Source organism: Crinia signifera, chromosome 11 (genome assembly GCF_055691185.1).
Source record: "Crinia signifera chromosome 11, ASM5569118v1, whole genome shotgun sequence".
NCBI lineage: Eukaryota > Metazoa > Chordata > Amphibia > Anura > Myobatrachidae > Crinia > Crinia signifera.
Window position 1 is genome coordinate 82,442,850 of NC_139227.1, and position 27,867 is coordinate 82,470,716.

A 27,867-nucleotide genomic window follows, 5' to 3' on the forward strand; every position below is an offset into this window, starting at 1 on the left:
TTTCCATGCAGAATCTGCCTTATCTGCACAATTGTTACCTACTGTACACCACAATGTATGTCTTTGCTCTGGGCCCCATGTTACAGACCGGTGAGATGGACCCCTAATTGCCCTGATTTCCCACACTGCCCTGGGCATATGCGGTATATAATGTACTTTCCTCAGAAACATGACACATGGCTATTGGTGTGAATTAGGACCAAGATATTCCTATGGATAGCTTTCATCCACATAGATCCCTCGAGACAGATTTCCGCAGAGCATTTTCTGCTCTCACCTTCTAGAAAATGTTTGGTAAACAAAATGCAGAAAGCCAAACAGACAGCGGGAAATAAATTCATTTTCTCCGCAGTGCTTTACAGTTAGAATCTGTCTGTAATTTGAAATAGGATTTATCACCCATCTAGTGGTGTTATCTCATCCATACACCTAGCGGGACTGTATTATTCCTTTGTGAAGCAGGTTTTGTGATGTCACCCACACAGTCACTGCCACAATGTGTGTATACCGCCAGACTGAGGGCTATTATTCCCCATCTCTCTGATGTATAGGTTGTAGGATGTGTTATATAAGGGAACTTTCACCCTACACTACACTGTAGTAAGAGTACACTGACCTCTGTGCTGGAAAAGGGAAAGGGATCTACATTAGGTCTGTACCTGCAGGGGCGTTACCCTGCTGCTCTTGTGATGTCACCAATCAGAAACATACAATAAGGCTTTCATGCTGCATGTGTCATTTACTGGTCACATAGCTATTAATAAGCATCATCCCTTAGTATCGCAGAGCCTCACTTTATTACATAATAACACTAAATACCAGTGTATTTCTGGAAGAGTCTCCCATTTACATAAAACTGTATTGCTGGGTACACACCAGAACGATTTGGCCTCAATTCCCCCAATTTCAAAACAATCTTGACCGATTGTATGTAAATTGAGCATGTATTAGATCCAATTTCCGATCCGATGCGCGTCTCCGCTGGTCGTTTGGTCGTTTTGCAGATCCTACCTGCTGCAGTCAGGATTTGAAAATGATCCCTTCAACTGGGTACAGATCGTGATCGGATTGTATACAGATCGTGTACCCCAACAGATCATGTGACCATTGTATGACTGTCTCATGATCTTGATCATTCTGGTGTATACCCTACATTAGTCTCTACCAGTAAGTCATTACACACTAGGTGATTTTGCCCAGCGTGTATGGACAGCGGGGGGAAAGTGCATACAAACTGAGCGGCTTTACCCCTGCCCGGTGCTGTCAGCAGGCTTTCCTGGCGATGATGCCGGAGCGTGCACCCTGCTCATTGCTGGGCCATACACACTGGGCGGGTTTGAGACAAAAGCTGCTCAAAACACCAACTTTGACCGGCTTTCAGCTCAAAATCACCCAGTGTGTATGGGCCTTTACATTTATCATTTTGGTTTTAGATGTTAATAGCCTGTTCCAGAGCTGTATTTGCCAAACAGACACAAACAGCCTTGTTCAGAGTCAGACAAATAGCAGTAGAAGCCTATTCTATGCCCACAGCAGGGTCTAATCAGATTCCGCAATGCCTTTTTACTGTTATAATCATGGCATCAAGAGACATGCCATTAAAGAGGCCCCATCCAACTCTAATAATATCGCGCTGTTACTTTTGGATTTTATTCGGCAACAATAAGAGGGATACAGAAAGGGAAGTTTGGGAAATAAAGAAAGCAGAATTTATGTATCCACAGTAGGAGAAAGCAATATACAGAACAATGTCCTATTTTTATTGATGTTACCATAGAAACAGTACAACATAGATACAGTCAAATCAGATGAAATCATGGGGAGCAGCTTGGATGAAACTGGGGAAAGGTGAAAACGGTGGAAAGATGGAGTTACAGTACAATTGCAAAGGTTGGAGTCTTCTAGCAATAACCTGGTTTCTTACCATTTAGAAGCATACCGTCCAACCATCTCCCTGATGGTGCTGACTATCATCTATATATATATATATATATATATATATATATATATATATATATATATATATATAGAGAGAGAGAGAAATGTGGGGTCCGGCACTCCACTGGTTATAGTATAGGTTACTTGCTCCGGTGCCCTCCTCAGACAGCTAGGTCCAAATGTAGGTAAGAAAGCAAGGCGTCACTCGGAGACAGATGAATTCAAATCTTCACTGCTTTATTAAGCACAAGGTAATAACCAACACCAGCGTTTCGAGCCGCAGGCTCGTCCTCAGGGTACAACCCCTCACTGCACACACACCATGTTATATACCCCAAAAGGTCACTCCCCCAATGTAATCAGCAGGGTTACTCACCTGGCACAGGTATCAGCGTGGCGCCTCCAGCGTCTCATCCTTCCGTCTCCTATCCCCCGTTGCACTTCCTGGATGCGTCATCAATGACGCATCCGGTCTGTGACACGCAGGGAAACTTCAGAGACTAGGTGATTTCCGCCTCATGACCCGCACAGCCAATCTGTACCTGGGAGATACCTGCATAAACGATACATGCATAAAAATTAGCATGTAATTAAACATACAATACATAAAATTACAAAACCAATATTACGTGAATAAATATGTGAAATTATAAGAAAAGAGAAAATTTATAAAAAATGTTAAAAAGAGGAATACCAGCTGTGTCAAAAGACTAGCCCATTATTATCTTTTAAATATAAATGGATTATTTAATTTTGACAATGAATTATAATGTTATATAAATTGCGCTGACCATCCTCTACTTAACTGCAGACTTCCCGTATGAGCAGTAAATTACTAGCACTGATTTTAAATATTTAGTGTACCAATATATGTGTCTGTGATACAGACCTACATGTGCTACAAAAAACTTTGTAAACCATGCTGCTCATTAAGCCCTCTAGGGGCAATGGTGTCCAAAACATGGATCCACCTTGCCTCTGCCTGTAACAGTAGTTTACCTCTATTGCCTCCCCTTGGAGGGGGGGGCACATGATGTACAATTTTAGAGCGTAGGCTTGCTACACTATGACCATAGTTTACACAGTGTCGGGCCACCGGCTGATCACTAGTTCCACTAGAGATAGCCTGCCGTATTGCATGGCGGTGGTTGGCCATTCTTTCTTTGAATTGACATTCTGTCTTGCCCACGTAGTAAAGACCACATGGGCAAGACAGAACATAAACCACGAAGCGGGTTGAACAGGTGACCACTGACCTAATGGGTACTTTACAGCCTGTATGGGGATGTGATATGTAACTACCCGTAAGTAAAGACCCACAGGTAGTACAACCCACACATCTATAACAGCCCACTGGTCGTGTCATAAAGTGAGTAGGAACAGATTTTTTAGTTAAATTGCTAATATCTAATTTAACTAGTAAGTCACTTAAATTGCTACCCCTCTTATAAGCTGGCATAATACCAGGTTTAAATAAGCTGCGCATTATGCCAGCTTATAAGAGGGGTAGCAATTTAAGTGACTTACTAGTTAAATTAGATATTAGCAATTTAACTAAAAAATCTGTTCCTACTCACTTTATGACACGACCAGTGGGCTGTTATAGATGTGTGGGTTGTACTACCTGTGGGTCTTTACTTACGGGTAGTTACATATCACATCCCCACACAGGCCGTAAAGTACCCATTAGGTCAGTGGTCACCTGTTCAACCCGCTTCGTGGTTTATGTTCTGTCTTGCCCATGTGGTCTTTACTACGTGGGCAAGACAGAATGTCAATTCAAAGAAAGAATGGCCAACCACCGCCATGCAATACGGCAGGCTATCTCTAGTGGAACTAGTGATCAGCCGGTGGCCCGACACTGTGTAAACTATGGTCATAGTGTAGCAAGCCTACGCTCTAAAATTGTACATCATGTGCCCCCCCCTCCAAGGGGAGGCAATAGAGGTAAACTACTGTTACAGGCAGAGGCAAGGTGGATCCATGTTTTGGACACCATTGCCCCTAGAGGGCTTAATGAGCAGCATGGTTTACAAAGTTTTTTGTAGCACAAGTAGGTCTGTATCACAGACACATATATTGGTACACTAAATATTTAAAATCAGTGCTAGTAATTTACTGCTCATACGGGAAGTCTGCAGTTAAGTAGAGGATGGTCAGCGCAATTTATATAACATTATAATTCATTGTCAAAATTAAATAATCCATTTATATTTAAAAGATAATAATGGGCTAGTCTTTTGACACAGCTGGTATTCCTCTTTTTAACATTTTTTATGAATTTTCTCTTTTCTTATAATTTCACATATTTATTCACGTAATATTGGTTTTGTAATTTTATGTATTGTATGTTTAATTACATGCTAATTTTTATGCATGTATCGTTTATGCAGGTATCTCCCAGGTACAGATTGGCTGTGCGGGTCATGAGGCGGAAATCACCTAGTCTCTGAAGTTTCCCTGCGTGTCACAGACCGGATGCGTCATTGATGACGCATCCAGGAAGTGCAACGGGGGATAGGAGACGGAAGGATGAGACGCTGGAGGCGCCACGCTGATACCTGTGCCAGGTGAGTAACCCTGCTGATTACATTGGGGGAGTGACCTTTTGGGGTATATAACATGGTGTGTGTGCAGTGAGGGGTTGTACCCTGAGGACGAGCCTGCGGCTCGAAACGCTGGTGTTGGTTATTACCTTGTGCTTAATAAAGCAGTGAAGATTTGAATTCATCTGTCTCCGAGTGACGCCTTGCTTTCTTACCTATATATATATATATCTAGTGTCTGTGTGTCACCGAAACACTGCCATCTGTTGGCAGCAAGTGAAACTACATCTCTTTCTCTGTCTCTCACATTGGCTACTGTACTAGCTATTGTGGTCTTAGAAGTGCGGCTGTTTATATTGGGGTCTTCCACATGTTCCTTACCGTTTTCGGTTTCCATCATGGCTTGTATGGGTATGTGCCATGTGTTCATTGATTAATCAATTAACCGTAACAACAAATCTGTGATTGCCACGCAGATGGCTTTTTGAATCCACTTTGCACTTGAATCCCCTGCGTCCGGCCCATGCCTACCCCATGCCGTAGGCGTTCGATCTGGGGGTTTGCACATGTGCATATTCGCAAGAATCAGCCTGGGGAGCGAATTCAGCCTGCTACAAGCGGGTCTGTGTGTATAGTATCTTTCTTATTTGTACTGAGTATCGGGCCTCTATGGTTACATGAACATGACAGATCCTGAAGTAATAACATGTGGCAGTAACCTTGTATCCTTCTGAAGACCCTTTCTCAGCATCCCGGCCTGATGTACTTGTCTGTTAGAGGAGGTGCCAGAGCTGCCTTAGAAATGACCTCCATGAATAATTGACGGCACTTCAGCCTGGATCACCATCATCAGGCACTGAAAGTGTTTTCTGCATGGGCCTTCCATCAATAAGCTGCTCCCAGTGCAGTTGTTCCATACAGGGCAGGCTTGCAACAAGGTGTGCTCTGCATATTGCCCTAGTTCTCCACAATGTTAACTGTTAGGGGGAAAAATAATCACTGGCTTAATTATTGCTTGTAGAGTTTTAACTTGTCTTTTGAGCCTAACTTACCTTCATGTATTCATAAATGCCTCTGGTGTCTATATATGTGCAGGCAGCAGCGACGTACAAGTTGGAGTACATTTACTAGGCAGCGTTTTTTGCAATGCCGCAGCACCTACAGTGGGTCTGGCTGATGGGTTTAAAGGGGCAATAATGTTAAATGAAAGACCAGACTTGTTTTGTTAATAATAGTATATTGCCTTTTTAAATCCAGCAACTGAACCCATTAAACATGTGGCAGCTGTAAGAAGGGCCACACTGTAAATGCAATGCCTTGGCATTTTCAGTCTGTTGGCAGAACCTGCCCCTTTAGCTGGCAATACTGTATGTCCAGATAATTGAAAGTGAATGTACTTTAGCATGTGCGCTCCTCTAGTCAACAGGACCGATCTGCATTTTCTATGCCAGGACAGTGAGTTGGTTGGTAAATGTAGCAAAAAGAGAAAACTGTATGAAAAAGGGAAATGACATGACTGCAAATAGCCATAGCCTGATGTGCCATGCAACAAGCAAAGCTGCAACACGCTGCCTCGTGGCAAAGATGAACATGGCTACAGTATGTCTGTAATTCCTGGTGGCGTATTCAGTGTAGTCAGCGCCGGATTAAGGGGGGGCACAGGGGGTCAGTACCAGAGGCCCCCTGTGGTTGGAATGCATTTTAAAAAATAAAAAGTTTTGTGCATGGGAGTGGGGTAGTGCTGCAGCTTCGCCGATCTGCCAATAATTAATGGTGCTGAGCATCAGGTGCCAAGGCACACTGACTGCACAAGTGTGCAGTGCATTACTGGGAGCTGACTAAGTCCCAAGACACTTTGCTCAAGAGGGCAGAGGCTGAGAGGTTTGTGCTGAGCTCTGATTGGTGGAGCTCATCACATGCTTCTCAGGCCCATTGAGGACAGCAGCAGCAGCCTCGTCATGGGATGGTTTTTAATCAGAGGCAGCGCTGAGCCTGTGAGGTCACTCAGCAAAGCCTGGCACGCACTGGGGATCCCACTCCTGACACCATCAGTAGATCGCATATGCGTTACTGTCACAGCAGCAACCTGAACCTACTCCTGTTTGGTAAATACATAAGGGAGGACATAGCTGCTTTAGCAAGCGTTAAAGGGGGTCATGTGATATTATTAAATGGAACCCTCTATGTACTATGCTGGTAAGTGTTTTCCCTAAGTGTACCATCATGCCCCCTCTTGGACAGTACCTGGCTGCAGGCAGGTCATCCCAGGCAGTCCTGGTGCCCTCTATCTCTCCATGGTTGGTCGGATGTCCAACAGCACAGCTCACTCTTTCTCTCAGGAACTGCACCATCACACACACACATAAAGCACTTACTGGAGCTTAGGGTCCCCGCAGTTCCCTGTTGCTCAGACGGAAGTCCATTCCACCTTGCTCCTTTCCTTACACTGTCCCATCTCCTCCACTCACTAGGACCCTGGGAGTAAATATGGGGGGTGGATGGCTGCTGTAATGTAGACCATGCAGTGTTCATCAAAGACAGAGCAGACCTTTATAAGCATTTGGCATTTTGTGCTATTTCTATGGATGCTGAATATGAATTGGAATGCTAATATGCCTGTATGGATAAGTGATAGTTTTCCCACGCTGTGCATGAAGTATTCTCCTTATGTCTCCATATAATCTTGAGGGTCAGTGCCTCAGGGTCTGTGGATGTGTGTGTAGTGCTTAGGCAGATTTGAAGTGCATGTTGTTTATGACAGCCATCCCTTGCCTCCAGGATCACTGGCCTGTCTAGCTGCTTGTTCTCTATTTTATTCCATGCTCAGCAGCTGTTTGTCTATGACAGGCCCTCCGGCATTCCGTGACAGCTTAGGGCATGGTTACCTGTGCATACAACTCTGATGGGGCTAAATAGTAAAGCGGAATGGCAGGTACACCGGGTATGTGTCTGTGTGGGAATGGCGGGTCACGCTGTGCTGCAGATACAGATAATTAATACACATGGAAACAAGGGCTGAGGTAACACAAGGGGGGGAATAGTAACCCCTCATGCAGCTTGAGGACAATTGGTACTTGTTTCCTATCTGGGCGCCCGCTAAGTTAATTGCGCACCATGCTATTCTCCGTAGAGAAATCTGATCGCATCGCATCGTACACATACACGATATTGAACGATGCGATCCGATTCGATTTCCCATAGGAAACAATGTTAAATGGATCAATTTACCCAAATCAGCATAGGGAAGAATGGTAAATGGGCCAGAAACCCCAAAAAAACCCACAGAGCAGTGGAACGTCCCCCCTAAAGTAGTTGACGCCACCCCGCCATCAACGTGAACCCGAAGCGTGGCGAGCGCAGCGAGCCCGCGAGGGGCGGCGGTACGCGTCCTCCGACCTTTTCATGCCCTACTATCCACTAGGGCGTGGAGTGAGAATAGAATAGTGTGGCGAGCGCAGCGAGCCACCGAGCCCGAAGCGTGGCGAGCGGACGCGGATACCTTCACAGGTAAACGCGTCCCTTCGCGGGCTTCCCAGGTGTCCGCGTCGCCATGGACACCTGGGAAGCCCGCGAGGGGACGCGTATAACTGTGAAGGTATCCGCGTCCCCTCGCGGGGCTCGCTGCGCTCGCCACGCTTCGGGCTCGGTGGCTCGCTGCGCTCGCCACACTATTCTATTCTCACTCCACGCCCTAGTGGATAGTAGGGCATGAAAAGGTCGGAGGACGCGTACCGCCGCCCCTCGCGGGCTCGCTGCGCTCGCCACGCTTTGGGTTCACGTTGATGGCGGGGTGGCGTCAACTACTTTTGGGGGGACATTTCAATGTTCAGGGGTGTTTTTGGCCCATTTACTATTGTTCCTATGATAATTTGGCTAAATTGAGCCATTTCACATTGTTTCCTATGGGAAATCGAATCGGATCGCATCGCATCGCATCGTTCAATATCGTGTGTGTGTACGATGCGATGAGATCCGATTTCATTACGGTGCCGTACGTAGAAAACCTGGGCGCCCAGATAGGAAACAAGTACCGGACAATTTCCTTAACACAGGAGTAAAGTGGGAGAAATCATTGCAATTACTTGTTGCATATGTGTGAGGACTGTTATTCATACTGCATACCTCCCAACAGTCCCGATTTCAGCGGGACAGTCCCGATTATCAGGGCCTGTCCCGCTGTCCCACCCGCGGGCGGCAGTGTCCCGCGGTGAGGGGGGGCTGTTGGGCATGCGCACAGCGTCTATTCCCGCAGCCAGGGGGCTGGGGGCATGGCTAGAGGCTCACAGAGCCTCTGGGTCATACCCCCAAAGCGGCAAAATGGGGGCGTGGCCTAGCGGGTGAGCCGCGAGTATAGGCCATGCCCCCGAAATTAGGCCAACACCCCCCCCCCCCCCCCGAAATTTTCCAGCAGTGTCCCGCATTGCGCACGTCAGAAGTTGGCAGGTATGATACTGTATATGTACAACACTTCTACATATAATAAGATTTGTTTGCTGGTTCCTTGCAGGGTTCTAAAGCCCCATACACACTAGAAGATAAAGGGCCAGATGCACTAAGCTTGAAAAGTGATAAAATGAAGAGTGATAAACAGCCAGCCAATCAGCTCCTTCCTGACATTTTTCAAACACAGCCTCTGGCATGACAGGTAGGGGCTGATTGGCTGGCTGTTTATCACTCTCCATGATACCACTTTTGAAGTTTAGTGCATCTGGCCCACAGTGAAAGATACATACAGATAGTGGTAGATGCTCAAATTAGTTCAGTAAAACTTTTCAGGTGCGAGCAAGGGAGGGGTTAATACTTAGTAAGTAACAAGACATTGGTTCCCCCGGCACACTGAATAGTTTTAGCAACCAATCTTGAACACTACATGATAATAGAATTCATAGATATTGGTTACATATACCTGCGCAGGTGTATGACATGCCCTCAAGCCGCGTCAAGGCTTCTCTGTATATTGGGGGTCCCTGGCGCTATATCTAGGTGCAGGGTGTGGCACCCCAAAAACTATCATAAGCTAGGAGGCCCAGTGCGGCATGCCAGTGAGATACTAAGTGTATCTCTTTCACTTAATCTTCTGGTGTACACTTAATATCGCTAACGATGCGCGCTCCTGCACATTGTTAACGACCCCCTCCCATGTCCAGCTTGCTCGGGCAACCGAGTGGTCCTTGTTAACGATGGCCATGCTGCAGTGGCAGCACTGCCATCACCCCCACCGCCGCTCACTTTGGAGCCGGCATCTCCAAGTGTGTATGCCCTTGCTGTTGCCGGGCCCCACTGATATGGGCACCAGCGGGGTCGCCTAGTGTGTGGGGCTTAAGAGATGATTGACCTGGGATCTGCAGTGTGATCTGTTATCCCTTTCCCCCAGCTCACATTTGTTATCACCATGGGTGAATGGTATTACTGTAACACAGGGGGACCTCTAGGCAGGACAGGAAGGGAGCTATAAGCACAGGGTCCTGCACAGAGGAACCCCTCAACAAATGGTTCAGACTGTATAACTGTGTAACAGCATACAGTATATAGAAACAGAATTTCTAGGCAATATTATCAGATGTATCTCTGACCCTGACTCAGCCACCTATAGATCAGCTCCGACCTCACATCCTGTACGTGTCATAGAGCCAGGCACTGTCTATTGATGTTAATGATATAGGTATCGTACAAAGTGTATTTGGGTAACGTCCAAGTTCATAGGGGGGAATTGCTGATAATAGCAGATTGCTTATTGTCCGATCTGATGGGAGATTTGTGCTGAGTGGTTAAATGGCCGCTGTCTGTATTTTCCACACAATGCGCATTGATTCCCCATCAGCATCAGATCTTCTTCCCTTCATGTTTCTGTGTACAGCCTTTGTCTGTTCTGCAGTGTTTACTATGGGTAACATTATTTTCATCAGATCTCTTCAAGCTGATGTTAACAGTCTGTTATCTGTGACCAGGCAGACTTAGCATGCTCCTGCGCTGTGTGTCATCCCCCTGGGTCTGTCCCAGTGCCTCGCTTATATATAATCAGTGTGTTATCTGTGACCAGGCAGACTCAGCATGCTCCTGCGCTGTGTGTGTCACCCCCACTGGGCCTATCCCAGTGCCTCGCTTATATATATAACCAGTGTGTTATCTGTGACCAGGCAGACTTAGCATGCTCCTGCGCTGTGTGTCATCCCCCTGGGTCTGTCCCAGTGCCTCGCTTATATATAATCAGTGTGTTATCTGTGACCAGGCAGACTCAGCATGCTCCTGCGCTGTGTGTGTCACCCCCACTGGGCCTATCCCAGTGCCTCGCTTATATATATAACCAGTGTGTTATCTGTGACCAGGCAGACTCAGCATGCTCCTGCGCTGTGTGTCATCCCCCTGGGTCTGTCCCAGTGCCTCGCTTATATATAGAACCAGTGTGTAATCTGTGACCAGGCAGACTCAGCATGCTCCTGCGCTGTGTGTCATCCCCCTGGGTCTGTCCCAGTGCCTCGCTTATATATATAACCAGTGTGTAATCTGTGACCAGGCAGACTCAGCATGCTCCTGCGCTGTGTGTCATCCCCCTGGGTCTATCCCAGTGCCTCGCTTATATATATAACCAGTGTGTAATCTGTGACCAGGCAGACTCAGCATGCTCCTGCGCTGTGTGTCATCCCCCTGGGTCTATCCCAGTGCCTCGCTTATATATATAACCAGTGTGTAATCTGTGACCAGGCAGACTCAGCATGCTCCTGCGCTGTGTGTCATCCCCCTGGGTCTGTCCCAGTGCCTCGCTTATATATATATATAACCACTGTGTAATCTGTGACCAGGCAGACTCAGCATGCTCCTGCGCTGTGTGTCATCCCCCTGGGTCTGTCCCAGTGCCTCGCTTATATATATAACCAGTGTGTAATCTGTGACCAGGCAGACTCAGCATGCTCCTGCGCTGTGTGTCATCCCCCTGGGTCTATCCCAGTGCCTCGCTTATATATATAACCAGTGTGTAATCTGTGACCAGGCAGACTCAGCATGCTCCTGCGCTGTGTGTCATCCCCCTGGGTCTATCCCAGTGCCTCGCTTATATATATAACCAGTGTGTAATCTGTGACCAGGCAGACTCAGCATGCTCCTGCGCTGTGTGTCATCCCCCTGGGTCTGTCCCAGTGCCTCGCTTATATATATAACCAGTGTGTAATCTGTGACCAGGCAGACTCAGCATGCTCCTGCGCTGTGTGTCATCCCCCTGGGTCTATCCCAGTGCCTCGCTTATATATATAACCAGTGTGTAATCTGTGACCAGGCAGACTCAGCATGCTCCTGCGCTGTGTGTCATCCCCCTGGGTCTGTCCCAGTGCCTCGCTTATATATATATATATATATATATATATATATATATAACCACTGTGTAATCTGTGACCAGGCAGACTCAGCATGCTCCTGCGCTGTGTGTCATCCCCCTGGGTCTGTCCCAGTGCCTCGCTTATATATAACCAGGCAGACTCAGCATGCTCCTGCGCTGTGTGTCATCCCCCTGGGTCTGTCCCAGTGCCTCGCTTATATATAGAACCAGTGTGTAATCTGTGACCAGGCAGACTCAGCATGCTCCTGCGCTGTGTGTCATCCCCCTGGGTCTGTCCCAGTGCCTCGCTTATATATATATATAACCACTGTGTAATCTGTGACCAGGCAGACTCAGCATGCTCCTGCGCTGTGTGTCATCCCCCTGGGTCTGTCCCAGTGCCTCGCTTATATATAATCAGTGTGTTATCTGTGACCAGGCAGACTCAGCATGCTTCTGTGCTGTGTGTGTCACCCCCACTGGGCCTATCCCAGTGCCTCGCTAAAGGTGCGTACACACGGGGGGGGAGATATATTGCTTGCAATATATTGCTGAGCAATATATTGCTCAGTGTCTCCTTTTCATCAGCGACCAGAGATGGTCGCTGATGAAAAGGAACCTCTGCTGGGGGAGCCACAGAGGTAATTAGCTGGTCGCAGGAGCAAGCTCCTGCGACCAGCGATTACAATGGGGCAGAAAACAGGAGCGCGCACCCGGCGATTTATCGCCGGGGCACACTTCCAACACTGGCAATATGGTCGCCTGCGACCATATTCCCAGCGATTATAGCCCCTATCGCCCCCGTGTGTACACAGCATTATACATACCTTTCAACATCGTGTCCCTCCTGGAGAGGGTCATGTTGGGAGGTATGCTTATATATATATATATATATAACCAGTGTGTTATCTGTGACCAGGCAGACTCAGCATGCTCCTGCGCTGTGTGTGTCATCCCCCTGGGTCTGTCCCAGTGCTTTGCTTATATATATAACCAGTCTGTTATCTGTGACCAGGCAGACTCAGCATGCTCCTGCGCTGTGTGTCATCCCCCTCGGTCTGTCCCAGTGCCTCGCTTATATATATATATATAACCACTGTGTAATCTGTGACCAGGCAGACTCAGCATGCTCCTGCGCTGTGTGTCATCCCCCTGGGTCTGTCCCAGTGCCTCGCTTATATATAGAACCAGTGTGTAATCTGTGACCAGGCAGACTCAGCATGCTCCTGCGCTGTGTGTCATCCCCCTGGGTCTGTCCCAGTGCCTCGCTTATATATATATATAACCACTGTGTAATCTGTGACCAGGCAGACTCAGCATGCTCCTGCGCTGTGTGTCATCCCCCTGGGTCTGTCCCAGTGCCTCGCTTATATATAATCAGTGTGTTATCTGTGACCAGGCAGACTCAGCATGCTCCTGTGCTGTGTGTGTCACCCCCACTGGGCCTATCCCAGTGCCTCGCTGAAGGTGCGTACACACGGGGGGGGAGATATATTGCTTGCAATATATTGCTGAGCAATATATTGCTCAGTGTCTCCTTTTCATCAGCGACCAGAGATGGTCGCTGATGAAAAGGAACCTCTGCTGGGGGAGCCACAGAGGTAATTAGCTGGTCGCAGGAGCAAGCTCCTGCGACCAGCGATTACAATGGGGCAGAAAACAGGAGCGCGCACCCGGCGATTTATCGCCGGGGCACACTTCCAACACTGGCAATATGGTCGCCTGCGACCATATTCCCAGCGATTATAGCCCCTATCGCCCCCGTGTGTACACGGCATTATACATACCTTCCAACATCGTGTCCCATCTGGAGAGGGTCATGTTGGGAGGTATGCTTATATATATATATATATATATATATATAAAGGAAAAAACCCTTTCCTGCGCTAATAGAGTGAAAGCAGCACCTCTGAAGGGTCCTCTGTTAGCCAAGACCCAATCAAATAGACATAGAAAAGGGGGGGAGATCAGAGTGCGCTAGTAGAACAATAAATGTCACTTTGTAGAAAGAAGTATATTTAATATAAAATAAAGTACATATAAAAGGTACACATATATATCATGTACAATAAAAGAACCCTTCTAGGGGTATCACAAATATACAGTTGGTGAACATCAGTGGTAATTGCTCAGAGATTTCTTAATCACAAACAGTGTGTTATCTGTGACCAGGCAGACTCAGCATGCTCCTGTGCTGTGTGTCATCCCCCTGGGCCTGTCCCAGTGCCTCGCTGTTAATACAGTTACTACAGTCATGGAACTATGAGTGACACATCAGGTGAGGATGATTAGATAGCAGGTGATGCAGAGGTACACCACAGCATGCTAAGGCATGTGCACTGCAGATACTTACCATGCTGTTACTGAGCAGGGGGGCAACTTAAGATGATGCAACATTGCAACTGCATGTCTCCTTGCAACTGAAGGGATGTTCTCATATACCATATAAGTTTTATTAAGGTATATAAAATAAACGGAAGGCTACACATGTTTGAATGAAGCAGAAAGGCCAAAGTGTAGGAGGATGATGATGATGACAACTAACAGTCGTTGTATAGCCATGGACGATCCATCTACAAAAGATGTGCTGAACCCTACATAAGAGTGAATATACACTTATAGGGGGAGTGATAGTGTGGAGAAGTTGGCCAGAGCAACCAGGCCGTTTGAGTAAGCATTTATCAATGACATTCTATATAATGATAGATGCTGATTGGTGGAGTATCTACTCCAATCCTATCACTACTTCATAGAACTTTTCCCATAGTGCTCTCACGTACCACAGGAGCAATTCATCTCTACATCAGCCCCATAGCCCGCCTGGCATACCCAGTGGGTGTGGCCTCATAAATGGGCGGGGTCTCTTAAAAAGTGGGCGTGGCCTCTCCTATATGAGGCCTGGCTGGCAGCCATGTCTTAGCCTGCAGTAAATGCATGTACAGTACAAGTGCTCCCAATATAGTTGTGTCAGGTGTGTGTAGCTGTCACACACACTGTGTGACAAGCTATACACACCTGACACAAGCACAATTATACTGAGAGCACTTTTACTGTACACACAGACAGTCAGCACTACCTGCCCTCCAGTCCCTGCGCATGCGGCGGGTAACACAACACTCACTCGGCAGAGTTGCACCAGCCAGAAGATGGTGAGTCCAGTCTAAAAAGGCAGCACGCCGCCCAACCACACCACATCCTATCTGCTGCTGCTCCTGCAGACAAAGATTCGCAAGATGATCACACCATTATCTCGCAAGTGTGTCTGTAGGAGCAGGCAGCTCCGTAGCGGCGGCAGATGAGCGCTACACAAATGGGGACTCGGGGAGGCTGTGGAGGATTTTGAAGTCACCCAGATTCCGGTAGAATCCCAGAATCTGGCAGACAGGAAAAGCCTCCTGAAGAGTTGCCACCGATTCTGGGAGAATCCCGGAAATCCGGGAGAGGTGGCAACCCTAGACATTACTGACGTGGGGTAATGACTCCTGTCAGGATATAAGCTCCTTTTTACAGGGTTATGCAGTTGGCTGTTGGTGCAGTGAGGCAGCCAGGTAGATGTGGTCATTTGGTCTACAGCATGATGGTAGACAGTCATTAGGTTGACACCATTAGGTAGACATGGGAAAAGGTGGATATGGGTCTAGGTTGACATAGGAAAAGGTCGACATGGTTCTAGGTCGAAAGGTCATTAGTTCGACAGGTCGTTAGTTCGACGGGTCATTAGTTCCACAGTGTCTAGGTCGACAGTCAAAAGGTCGACAAGGGGTTTTTCACTGTTTTTTGAGCCGACGTGCAGACAGGCCGTATTTCATGCCCTACCATCCACTAGGGCGTGGTGGGAGAATAAAATAGTGTGCCAATCACAGCAAGCCTGATGCATTGCGAGTGCAGAGAGCGATGCGAGGGGACGCGGTGCACTTTAAACTCTGTCCATGTCTACTGTGTTGACATTCAGGTAAAAAAACTGAAAAACCCCATGTCGACCTTTTGACTGTCGACCTAGACATTGTCGAACTAACAACCTGTCGAACTAATGACCTTTCCACCTAGAACCATGTCTACCTTTTTCCATGTCGACCTAGACACATGTCAACCTAATGGTGTCGACCTAATGACTGTCAACCATCATGCTGTAGACCAAATGATCCCAACCCTCATAAAGAGCTGTAATCCTCAGTATTCATTCTGGTATGTAACAGTGGTTAGCAATAACTCTATATCCTCACAGGTGCATGACAGATACAGTATGTATAGCAGGTCCAGCTGTACAGCATATTACATATCCCACGCCCTGCATATACAGCCACTCTGCTTTGTGGCCTGGTTGGATGTGGTTCCCAAAATGGAGGTTATATAGGCATTTCTATGTAAAATATGATGCATTTAATACATACTTGCCTACTTTTGAAACTAGTTTCAGAGAGTTTATAGTTGGTAATAGAATTTTGCACAGCGTCCCATTGAGGGGGCGTGTCGTGCTCCACACAAAGGGCGTGTCTAGTTCCATATATGGAGAGATTGCGAATAAAGATTGTGAACGTGGCACCTAGAAGCGTGGGTGCGTACTGCTACATCTGAGAGGAATCTTGTAAAATGACTTATATCCAAATGTAGATAAACCCCAAAGCAGTTAGTAAGAGCTACTATACTTAGTAAAGTCACTAATATGCGTCAGGGATTATAAATCTATTGTGCTTTACACGTGGTTCCATTTAAATGGTCACAAGACATACATATAGCCATAGGGACCATTGTGTTTTATCACCAAAGCTGGGAAATGGTGCTGATGATTCAATGAAAATGTATCTGTCTCTCATCCTGCCACTATGGGATAGAATGTGTGATCTGGGTATCTGTTTCCAGGAACCTGTGATTTCATAGATACATAGACTAATGTTATAGCGATCACTGATTTATACGGTGCCAGAGTCTCTGTAGTGCTGGACAGAAGAGGTGCAGCAGATGGGTGTGGTATAGGGGTCCGACAGTCGGGATCCCGACGTCAGGATCCCATCTGGCCGGACCCAGACAGCATGGTGAGTGCAACTAAGTCCCTTGCGGGCTCGCTACGCGAGCCACCTATTTCATTTTCCCTCTATGGGGATCGTGGACTCCCACGAGGAAAAATAGCAGGTGGCTGTTGGGAACCCGGCTGTCGGTGTTTTGACAGTCGGGATCCCGACGTCGGGTGAATGCCTGTCGGTATCCCGACTGTCGGAACCCCGTCAGGCACCCCAGCAGATATGGAGCACTAGGAAACATCAGCCATTTAAATACAGTAGATCCCAGGTGATGAAAACTTGTTATAGTGTTCTCTAGGATTTTTTTAGGGCAGGGTGCTCACCACTGGGCAGGGCACTTTTTTCAATTGGGAGAGCACATTTTATATTAGAAATTTACATTACAAAAAAATATATATATAAAAATGTACACACTGCAGTAGGGTTAGCAGTGTATTGTCATACTCTGCTATGCCCATTACATATTCTGTCGGAATGAGAATTACACATGATGGCACACACTGTAATGCTTCTTACACATTATACCACACACCATAATGCCCATTACACATGATGGCACACACTGTAATGCCTCTTACACATTATACCAGGCACCATAATATCCATTACACATGATGGCACACACTGAAAATTCGCAGGAGCTTGTCAGCGTCACACACAAAAAAGGCAGGGTGCATTTTGAGGTTCTGAAAACGGGCACCCTGCAAAAGAAGCTTAGAGGGAACACTATTGTTACAAGCAGGTCTCACGTTGCAGAGCACACAGGAAAGGGGAGGGTAGTAATGATGAGTGAGGGAGGGACTGGAACAGGGTTGCCTACCCTCCCGGAATGGCCGGGAGGGTCCCGGAAATCGGGTCCCCCTCCCGGCCCCCCAGAAAGGGTGGCAATCCTCCCGCATATCCCCCCCCCCCAGCTCCCGCTATGTGCCCTCAGCGGGGGGTCCACGGGTAAAATGCCGCGATCGCGTCATTTTAGCCCCGCCCCCCGCCGTGCAATGCCTGAAATACCGGCATTGCACGGCGGGGGGCGGGGCTAAAATGACGCGACGCTGTAGGCACACCCCCCAACAGGGCATCATCTGTGTGGTCATGCCCCCGAACCTCCTCTTTTTCACTCCGGGATAAGGCCCTGCCCCCCAGCCTAACAGAGCTGGCTGCCCTCTCCCGGAGAGGGCAGCCCAAAAGTCGGCAGGTATGGATTGGAAGTACAAGATGGACTAGCAGATACTGTACGTTGCATTACACAGGGTACATGGTTTGGGTAAATGCCCCTTTTGAAGTTCTTATCTCCTGCTGCCCTGTATCATAAATCTGCTTTATTTACTGCAACCAGGGCAGTGATCTGATGCAGTCACTTATACCCCTTTCACATCACACAAATAACCCGTATCGAGGTGCACTAATAACCCAGGTAGACCAACCTAGCATTTCAACCTAGGTTATAAGAAGGGTTAAACACAGGTAGCCCTCTGTATAATGGGTGACCCGTGTTTACTATTAAAGCATCGGGCCGGGTTGGACCCGGGTTTGCGATGTTAAAGGGGCACGGCAGTCCCTGTGGACTGTCAACTCTCAGCAAACCCTCTTAGTCCAATTGCAGCCGGAAACACAGTATGTGCAACAGCAGACTTCTTATCTCAATGTCTCCTAATGCTCTGGAGTGAGCTCAGAATGAGAATGTTTAAGCACAGAAACATAGAATTTGTCAGCTTATAACCGCTTGGCCCATCTAGTCTTTAGTTAAAAGTTAATACCAAGAAATTCTCATAGAAGTGAGAATTTACAGAAGCTTAAATTGCATGTGTAATTTATTGCATAGGGATCACATTTATTATCATGTACTGTATATTGCGTGAGGAAAGGTGCCCATACACGTTACAATTATTGTATACAATATCGCATCTCGGTTTTGCGATGAGATGAGATCTAGTACAAAAAGTAGGTGCAACACTTTTTGTACTAGATCTCATCTCATCGGTTCTGCGATGAGATGCAATATTGTATACAATAATTGTAACGTGTATGGGCACCTTAAGAAGAAAATTAAAATTATAGCAAATAGTTGCAAACAAATAAATACAACATTGCAGGCAGCAATGTTATTAGGAATACTTGATAAATATCCCAACTATATAGGTAATGTACTGTAACTGTATATAGAAATATCTCGCAACAAGCATTTAAGCACATGTACATTTATATATGAAGCTAGACACGCCCTTTGGATGGAGCATGACAGGCCCATCCCCAACTCTGAGTCAAGCAAAATTCTACTATCAACTCTAATCTACCTGAAACTAGTTTCTAAGGTAGGCAGGTATGGTGAAATGTTGGCAGCAGATATGTGAAGGATCAGGGTGATTAGTGGGAGTAAGCTTTGCTTCTGTTATGTATTGAAGTGACCGGAAACAAAATAATTCATGTATGATACTAAAAAGGAGGGAATGCCCCACAGCAAAGTGTCCTGGTGTAATACAACTAAAATGTCCTGCAAGTATTATGTTTAAATCAATGCACAACATTATCTTACAACATAAACCTACATCCAGGAGCGATGGCGTGCACCAAATTACTGGTGCTTAAAAAGTAACACAGTCAGTGTCCATTGTGAGTGAGAATTTACCGTGCCGGTCCCCGCAGGTGCGATTATAACGATTTCTCCTTTCAGATTGACAGGTATGCTCAGCAAGATCTGAAGAAGGGTCTTCACTTGTATGGAACCGAAGGCAACATTGGTCTTACCAATGCGTGGAGCATTATTCAGACTGACGTAAGCAGAAAACAACCACTGGACCATAATGAGATCCTGTATTGTGTTCTACAGGGAGGTTCGGCAGTACTGTATATTACAGCATCAGGTTACATTGGCAGGTATTCAATGCGGCCGGCGAGGGGGTTAAACAACAAGGATTGCAGAAAACCAGCGATCCTCGCTGTTTAACAGCCGCGCCGGCCGCTCGCTCTAGTCAACATTCTGGGGAAATCCCCAAATCAGCAAGACCCGCGGCTAATGCAGAAAACTTGCTGTATTTAGCCGCGAGTCTCGCTGCTTCTGGAGCCGCATACGCCAATTCCCCCTCGCTCAAAAAATGGAGCGTGGGGGAATTGGCGTATGAGGGGGGGGGGGGTGCGTTGAATACTGACAGGGTGAGTGGTGGCTCGCCCACAGCATTGAATACCTGCCATTGTACATGGAGAGAATCTGCTATTCAAAATACAAAGGCAGAAAAAGCACAGCAACCGTATATCTCTGTTACTAAGGTATCACATGCATTGCAGAAGAGAAGGGGATACAAAGGGCAGAACATAATATCCAACACAACATACTGTATATCTACATATTGGTAAAAGGGAAAAAACAGATCGGGTCATAATGGCTGCATTAGAAGGGTGGTACACTATGTTACTTGCTGTACAGGGGCCCAGCGTTAGAGAGAACGCAGGGGAAGAGGGGGGGCTGCTGCAGTCCTGGCCTCCTTATCTGTACTTATGTGAAAGAAGGAATAGATAGATTAATGTACATTTCCCAGGATTCTGGAAATCCACATGCTGGAATTAATTTGTCATTGCAATAAGTTTTATTGATAGGATGAACAGAGTGTATGCCAGAGTGCTGGGGAACATGCACTTGCCTCCATTTAAAGGGCCAGTAAACACATATACATTTCCAGGTCTGTAGCATGATGGAAATGTATTGCCCGGTGTTCCCCCTGCAGCATTAAGTAATATAGCCGCTCCCCCCCCTAACTCACCTCACTACATACAGCGGAGGCCCCTCCCACATTTACAGGAAACATTCCTGGGGTCGTCTCTGTACACAGAGTCAGGAGGATGATGTGACAACTGCTGAGAATGACTATCCGTGGCACGGAGGTATACACACTATATTACAGACCCGTTAGTTTAACATCAATTGTGGGTAAACTATTTGAAGGATTTTTAAGGGATGGTATCCAGGAATATTTAGACCATCATCGTCTACTCAGTACTAACCAACATGGGTTCGTGAAAAATCGTTCATGCCAAACTAATCTACTAGGGTTCTATGAAGAGGTTAGCAAAAACCTCGATAATGGAAATGCTGTAGATGTGATTTTCCTAGATTTCGCTAAAGCATTTGATACTGTCCCACACAAGAGATTGATTAATAAAATGGAGAACCTAGGATTGGGTGAAAATATCTGCAGATGGGTAGGGAATTGGCTATGTAATAGAGAACAAAGCGTGGTTGTGAATGGTGCTGTATCAGATACGATACCGGTACTAAGTGGAGTGCCCCAGGGTTCGGTTTTGGGGCCCATTTTGTTTAACATTTTTATTAATGATATCGGGATAGGGTTACTAAGCAATGTATCCATCTTTGCGGACGATACAAAACTTAGCGAAGTCATCAAATCATCAGAAGATTTTACCATGCTTCAAAATGATCTTGCAATTCTAGATGAGTGGGCAAAAAAATGGAAGATGAGGTTCAATGTAGATAAATGTAAGGTTATGCACCTTGGGAGACACAACCAGTGTGCAAGTTACAACCTTAGCGGAGAGGAACTGGGTAATTCCATACTTGAAAAGGATCTAGGAGTCCAAATAGACAGCAAACTGGGATGTAGTGCCCATTGTAATGTAGCTACAAAAAAGGCCATCAAAATTCTGGCATGTATTAAGAGGGGAATGGAAACTAGGGACTCAAGGGTAATTATGCCACTGTATAAAGCATTGGTGAGACCTCACCGTGAATATGGAGTGCAGTTCTGGGCCCCACACTGTAAAAAGGACATCATAGAATTAGAAAAAGTCCAAAGGCGAGCAACAAAGCTTATTAGGGGAATGGAGAATTTAAGCTACGGGGAGAGATTAAGCAATTTGGGACTATTTACATTGGAAAAGAGACGTTTAAGGGGGGACATGCTCAACATGTAAAAGTATATCAAGGGCCAATATAAGGAACTGTCACGCACCCTCTTTTCTACTAGAAAGGAATCTAGGACACGAGGTCATGAGTATAGATTAGAAGAAAAAAGATTTCATTCAGCTAGTAGAAAGAATTTCTTTACGGTCAGAACAGTCAAACTCTGGAACTCTCTTCCCAGAGAGGTGGTAACGGCTGGCTCATTAAATGCGTTCAAGGCAAAGTTGGACAAACATTTACTGGAGAAAAACATCCATGGGTACAAATAAGAAATATAATCTGTCAGTAAAATACCAGAACCTACCAAATCAGCAATGGATATCTATACCATGTTGAACTAGATGGACGCAAGTCTTTTTTCAGCCTTACCTACTATGTAACCTTGTAACACTGAAGTATAATATTGTAAGGATTGGCTGAATATTAGTTATAATTATGTATTTTATCTAGATTAAACAGTGAGACCAAGCAGACCTGGGGCTGTCACACATACACATTAACATGCACTACTGGTTATCCTTGTAAGAATCACAAAGGAAGATGTAACTGAATATCGGAATGTTGTTGCTTTAAGTGATCCCATGCGTTGCATTGTAACATTGCTGTCTCTGTGGGTGCAGTTCCGGTGCTGTGGCGTGGCAAACTACACAGACTGGTTTGAAGTATACAACACAAGTCGTGTACCAGACTCCTGCTGCTTGGAATTCAGTGAGAACTGTGGCCTGCACTCGCCAGGAACGTGGTGGAAAGCGGTACGTGGTGTCTCCATGGTGACGCAGTACAAACTGCACTAACACGCATCCTGTCCTAAGGCATCGCTGACACATGAAGTCCACGGTTCTACACAAAGACATCAATATATAAGATATGAGGACACTGATAAGTCAACATGATAGCCACCCAGACCTGTCAGTCAAAGCTGTACTGGTAAAAATTACCTCAAGTTGGGTTCCATAAATTCATTGATCACCTGCTGTGACTGGTGCCAGCGCTGTAGAAGGCGTACCTGGCTTGTATATTACTATTTGCCATTGTTGGAGCAAACAACTTATAGAGACTTCTTTGGTACGAATGCAGAAAAGTCTGCCAGTACCTAGACTTCATCCCATGTAGTATCTGTATATGCCACTCCCTGGGCTAGATGTATGTGCAGAAGATCTGTACAGTACATGATCAGCACGGTACACACTACGCAGTGTAACCTGGTTACATTCCGAAAGATCACTGTTCTATTCTCCATTACCATACCATGTATGGGACTATGTGCACCTGCATATGGGGCATACTGTACATAAAGAACACTATACCTGATTCCAATTAATCTGGAAACGCCATAATGGGCCGATATTATCTCAGTACTGTACGTACCCTGTTTAAGGTGAAGGGGAAGGTGAGCTTTATATAGTTGTGTGTATATATATATATATATATATATATATATGTGTCTATGTTTTGTTTCAGCCTTGTTACGAGACGGTGAAAATCTGGCTCCATGAGAATCTATTGGCTGTTGGTATTTTTGGACTTTGCACAGCTCTAGTACAGGTTAGTGTTTGAGACAACAACAAACTGCCACACAATCTGACCAGGGTTTAAAGTGGTCCTGGCAAGGTGGTGGAACTGATTTCCCCCAACCACCCCCACACACCCAATTGGGCAGAGTCTTGGCCACTGGTAGGGTTTTTGGCACCCCCCTGCATACTATAATGCTTTTCTGTTAGAATCACTGTGCATGGCCAAGGTGGAGGCTGAGCTAGTTCCACACCCCTCATCAGTTATCCTGGTTTGGAGGCTGGCATAGGTGTGTGACTGCTGGAACCCTGTCCGCTGGGATGTCGAACACATCCCGATTAGCATATAGTGCTTCAAATGTGAAGCCCCCACACAGACTCTCATTGACTCACTGCAGGTTGTGGAAACTGCTAGAGACATGCAGCATCTACAACAGGCATTCCCAACCACGGTCCTCAAGGCACACCAACAGTGCAGGTTTTAGTGATATCCAGGCTTCAGCACAGATGGTTTAATCAGAATCCCTCAGATACTAATTAAGTCACCTGTGCTCAAGCCTGGATATCTACAAAACCTGCACTGTTGGTGTGCCTTGAGGACCGTGGTTGGGAAAGACTGATCTACAAGAAGGGTAGCCGACTCCAGTCCTCAAGGTCTACCAACAGAATCACATGTGAAGTAATTAGCTCCATCTGTGTCAGTGAGTAATGAATACACATGTGCATCAGCTAGGTGGTCTGGAAAACATGAACTGTTGGTAGCTCTGGAAGACTGGAGTTGGCTACCCTTGATCTTCACATACTTATAGAGGTAAAATCTGCAACTAGTTATATGTATGCTATAAGGCACAGGTTCTAAAAGTCGGTCCTCAGGACCCCACACAGTGCATGTTTTGCAGGTCTCCTCACTGAATCAAGTGAAATAATTAGCTCCACCTGTGGATCTTTTAACTCTGAGTGCCAACATCTCTGTGAGAGATGTACAAAATATCCACTAAAAACGCCAGTGTCTCTCACATTTGTTATATAAATTCAAATAAAAAATGTTGTGTAAAAAGATTTATATTTGCTATATAAGGCAAATATTACAGGTCATTATGATGAATAAAATGTTTGCTTGTCTTTTTTCACACCTATTTTGACATTCACTTGGCACTCCAAGGGTTAAAATGTGTCTGAGTAATGCGTACACCTGTCGGGTGACCTGAAAAACGAGAACTGTGTGGGGTCCTGAGGACCAAGTTTGAGAACTACGGTTATAGGGGTGAATACTACAGAACAGCTCAGTTTGTTTTACACTATAGAGCATGGGTCTTCAACCTGTGGCCCTCCAGATGTTGTGAAACTACATGTTCCTACATGCATTGCCACATTTTTTCCTATGAGAGCATGCCAAAACTGTCAGGGCATGCTGGGACATGTAGTTCCACAACATCTGGAGGGCCACAGGTTGAAGACATGTGCTATAGAGCATGGGTCTTCAAACTGTGGCCCTCCAGATGTTGTGAAACTACAAATCCCAGCATGCCTTGCCAACGTTTTGCTATAAGATAGTGTTAAAATTGTGGCAAGGCATGCTGGGATTTGTAGTTTCACAACATCTGAAGGGCCACAGTTTGAAGACCCATGCTATAGAGCTGGGGTAGAGAAAAATAGTCTGTACAATTGCGCAAGAGATGCCAAAGCTGCTGGGAACACAAACCAAGTTACACCAAAACTTGAAGCAAATATTACAACAGAAAGGATTGTTGGTGTTCCTGGCGCTAAGCCGAATTGGCGCCAAATTCAAAACCCCGCTTTGCAGACGGGAGGCTGGAGCCGCAGTTTACAGCTCGGCGAGCCGCATGTGTGACGGAGTGGAAAGCAGTGGGGTTACCTTGCTGTCTGTTCTGGATTCCTCACAGATTCTTCACCGCGTCGGATGTAGACGACACACCTCCAAGGAAACAAGGCCAGGCGCCCAGCGGGTACAACACTTGCGTTTTATTTAATGGCAGAATGCAAATAAACAGTGGTCACACATGTAATTGACTGAACGCCGTGAGGCGACTTAACCTTACAATATTAAACTCCCATATACTGGGGAGTGGAAGTACAATTCCGCCGACCGTCAATTGGGTTTGGGGAAAAATGATACTTTCACTCAGCAATATTAACAACCCGATGTGGACCTAGCCACATGTGATCATCAGGTACACATGTTACAATACGCATAAAACTCAATAGTACAAGACATAGAAATGACCTTACAACGTATCCTACTAACACTGTAGTAAAAGAGTCCCGCCCAAGTAGACCCCTAAAATGGATGTCCCTGGATGGAGGATGGGTAAAGAACTCCTGGATAGCGATAGTAACTTGCTCCGGCAATATAACTGTAACCAGAAGGTGGCCATACGTTCCTTCTCTTGAATAGATGCAGTACAGCAGCGTCTCTACAAGTTCAGGCAGTTCACAATAAATTACACGGGGTTGATTCCCCTAGTTGGTGGGGCTCCCTGGCTGTGTGGATGACAAGTGGTACAGATCTCACCCTGCCTGGGGTGTCCCCTTTTATGCTCGGTGTTACAGGGGCTCCACAACTTTTAGGGTTAAGACCCCTAATCCCTCCTGCAGGTGGCGTGAGGTGAGGGGGTCTGGTGTGGTAGGTAGACCAGAAGGATTGCTGGGGTACAGTGCGTTGGTGGCAGGGAGTGTATAGGCGGTAGGCCGGGGGTGGGGGGGTCACCGAAAGTACCTGTTTCCAGGAGCAAGTTGCAGGCTCCTGCCTGTCGCGATGGGTCCTCCTCTCTTCCCGATAGCTGCTGCTGGGCCTCTTCTGTTGCAGGAGGGCACACTAGTGCGGGCGCTGCTGCTGCAGCGTTGCCGCACTCAGTCGTGCCTCTCCCGTCCCGGACACCCTGTGCTGTCTTCCTCTTTTGCGGGCGGCGCCGGTCATCTCCTGGCGTCAACACTGCTGCCCATCACTTCCCGCCGCCTTTGTCTCCGCTGGGCGTCCTCTCTGTCTCCGCTGGGCGTCCTCTTCCCTCCCGGCGTCAGGTCAGCCTTCTCCGTTCGGCTGCTTCTCCAGTCAGCCCTCCGTCTACTCTCTGCTTCTCCTTTCTCCCTCACACGCTGCGCCGCACGCGCTGCGACCTTTCACCTCTCGTCCCCGCCTCCCCTATCCGTTCCCAAGGCTGTCCATCAGCCTCAGGGTAATCTTTCGCGCCTCATTCTTCGGGGTGTTAACCCCTTGAAAACCCGCAGTCTGGCCAGTCTAGTGTGGTTGCCTAGCAACCGTATTAACCCGGCCCCCACTGGAATAAGTGTCCAGGCCGGGGTGCCACACATCCCCACACTTAAACAATACCCGTCCTCGGTATTGTTCGGGCCATGTGGAGGTTTAGGCAAAAGTCCCTGACTTGAATTTTAAGGCCCAAGTGTCCACTGTCTCTGTCGGGGCCTACATTTAAATCTCACATATACAGTTCTTAACGCAACATAACAGTACACAACATAAAACAAATCATTTATGCGGCAGGCTTACTCTCGGTACCGCAGGGGTAGCACACCTCTTGTACTCCTGGCTGAGCGCCTCGCCTCATTCCCAGGAGGTGCGGTCTCGACGTGCTCAGGAACAGGTGCATCGGTTCTCACACTGGTTTGCGTCGGTATATTTGAAGGAAACGGCACGGACCAGCCAACACTCAGCATCAGCTCCAACGGGTCTTGGGGCCACTGTGTGACAGGGTCCTCGTTATCACGGTTTCTTCCTTCACTTGATGGGTGGAGGACTGGGGGCTGATTCGGGTACGGTTTGATCTGGTTACGATGGTCCCACTGGGGGTGGATACCATCGCGCTTGGTGATGCGGTAGACTGCAGCCGTATCCCGTGGTTCTTCTGCTACCACGTAGGGGTCCGCTTCCCACTTCGCATCGAGCTTACGCTTGGGACGATTGTTTCTTTTGAACACTGGGGTACCAACAGGTATGCGTTCAGCTGGGGCGATCTGTTCATAGTTGACCTTCTGGCGGTCCCTACTCTGCCCTGATTTCTGGGCGACCAAGACTCTTGCGTCAGCCAATTTGGACCGGTGTTCTTGCACCCAGGGTGCGCATGATTCCCAGTGGGACGTTACTGGACTGGTGAACGTTGGCCTCTCACTTTGCTCCCTGTTATCCTCCGCCTCTCCCTCCGGGTGTAGAGGCACGCGGGAGAGGGCCTCGGCGTGGCAGCTCCCACTTCGACACCGGTAAAAACACCTGCGGGAACGACGCCTGTCGGGATCAAACCGGCTTCCTCTTACCGGTACCCCGCCTGGACCAGCCACGTTCACCGCTTTAGCACCCTTTTCTCCTTCTACCACATCAAATTCCACCGTCTCGCCATCTTCGACACTGTGCAGGAACTTCTGCGGGTGGTTTCTCTCTATGGCCGTCCGATGGACAAAAACATCATCTTTCGTGTCATTTCGGTTAATGAAGCCATATCCCCTTCGTACATTAAACCACTTGACAGTTCCTTGTACCCGTGTGGCCAGCGCTTTCTTCTCCACCTGACTCCTCTGGACGCAGATGATGTGTTGCATGGTTACCTTCTCAGCCTGATCTTGGTCAACCAGTTCCTGTTTTAGTGCCGAAATCAGCTCTTCAGGG

At 47.0% G+C, this 27,867-nt stretch overlaps 1 protein-coding gene across 6 annotated transcripts in view; it reads left to right on the top strand.

Moving 5' to 3' along the window:
• The window catches only part of TSPAN4 (tetraspanin 4), a 655,297-nt gene that overhangs the window by 610,728 nt on the left and 16,702 nt on the right, over positions 1–27,867 (top strand). For all 6 annotated transcript variants that reach the window (XR_014465791.1, XM_083165444.1, XM_083165446.1 and 3 more), the window contains 3 exons: positions 19,480–19,581; positions 22,341–22,472; positions 23,182–23,265. Coding sequence is in view for 5 of the 6 variants with exons in the window: in XM_083165444.1 (XP_083021570.1) it covers positions 19,480–19,581; positions 22,341–22,472; positions 23,182–23,265 (318 nt within the window). In the remaining variant the exon portion in view is untranslated. The remainder of the gene's footprint in view (positions 1–19,479; positions 19,582–22,340; positions 22,473–23,181; positions 23,266–27,867) is intronic.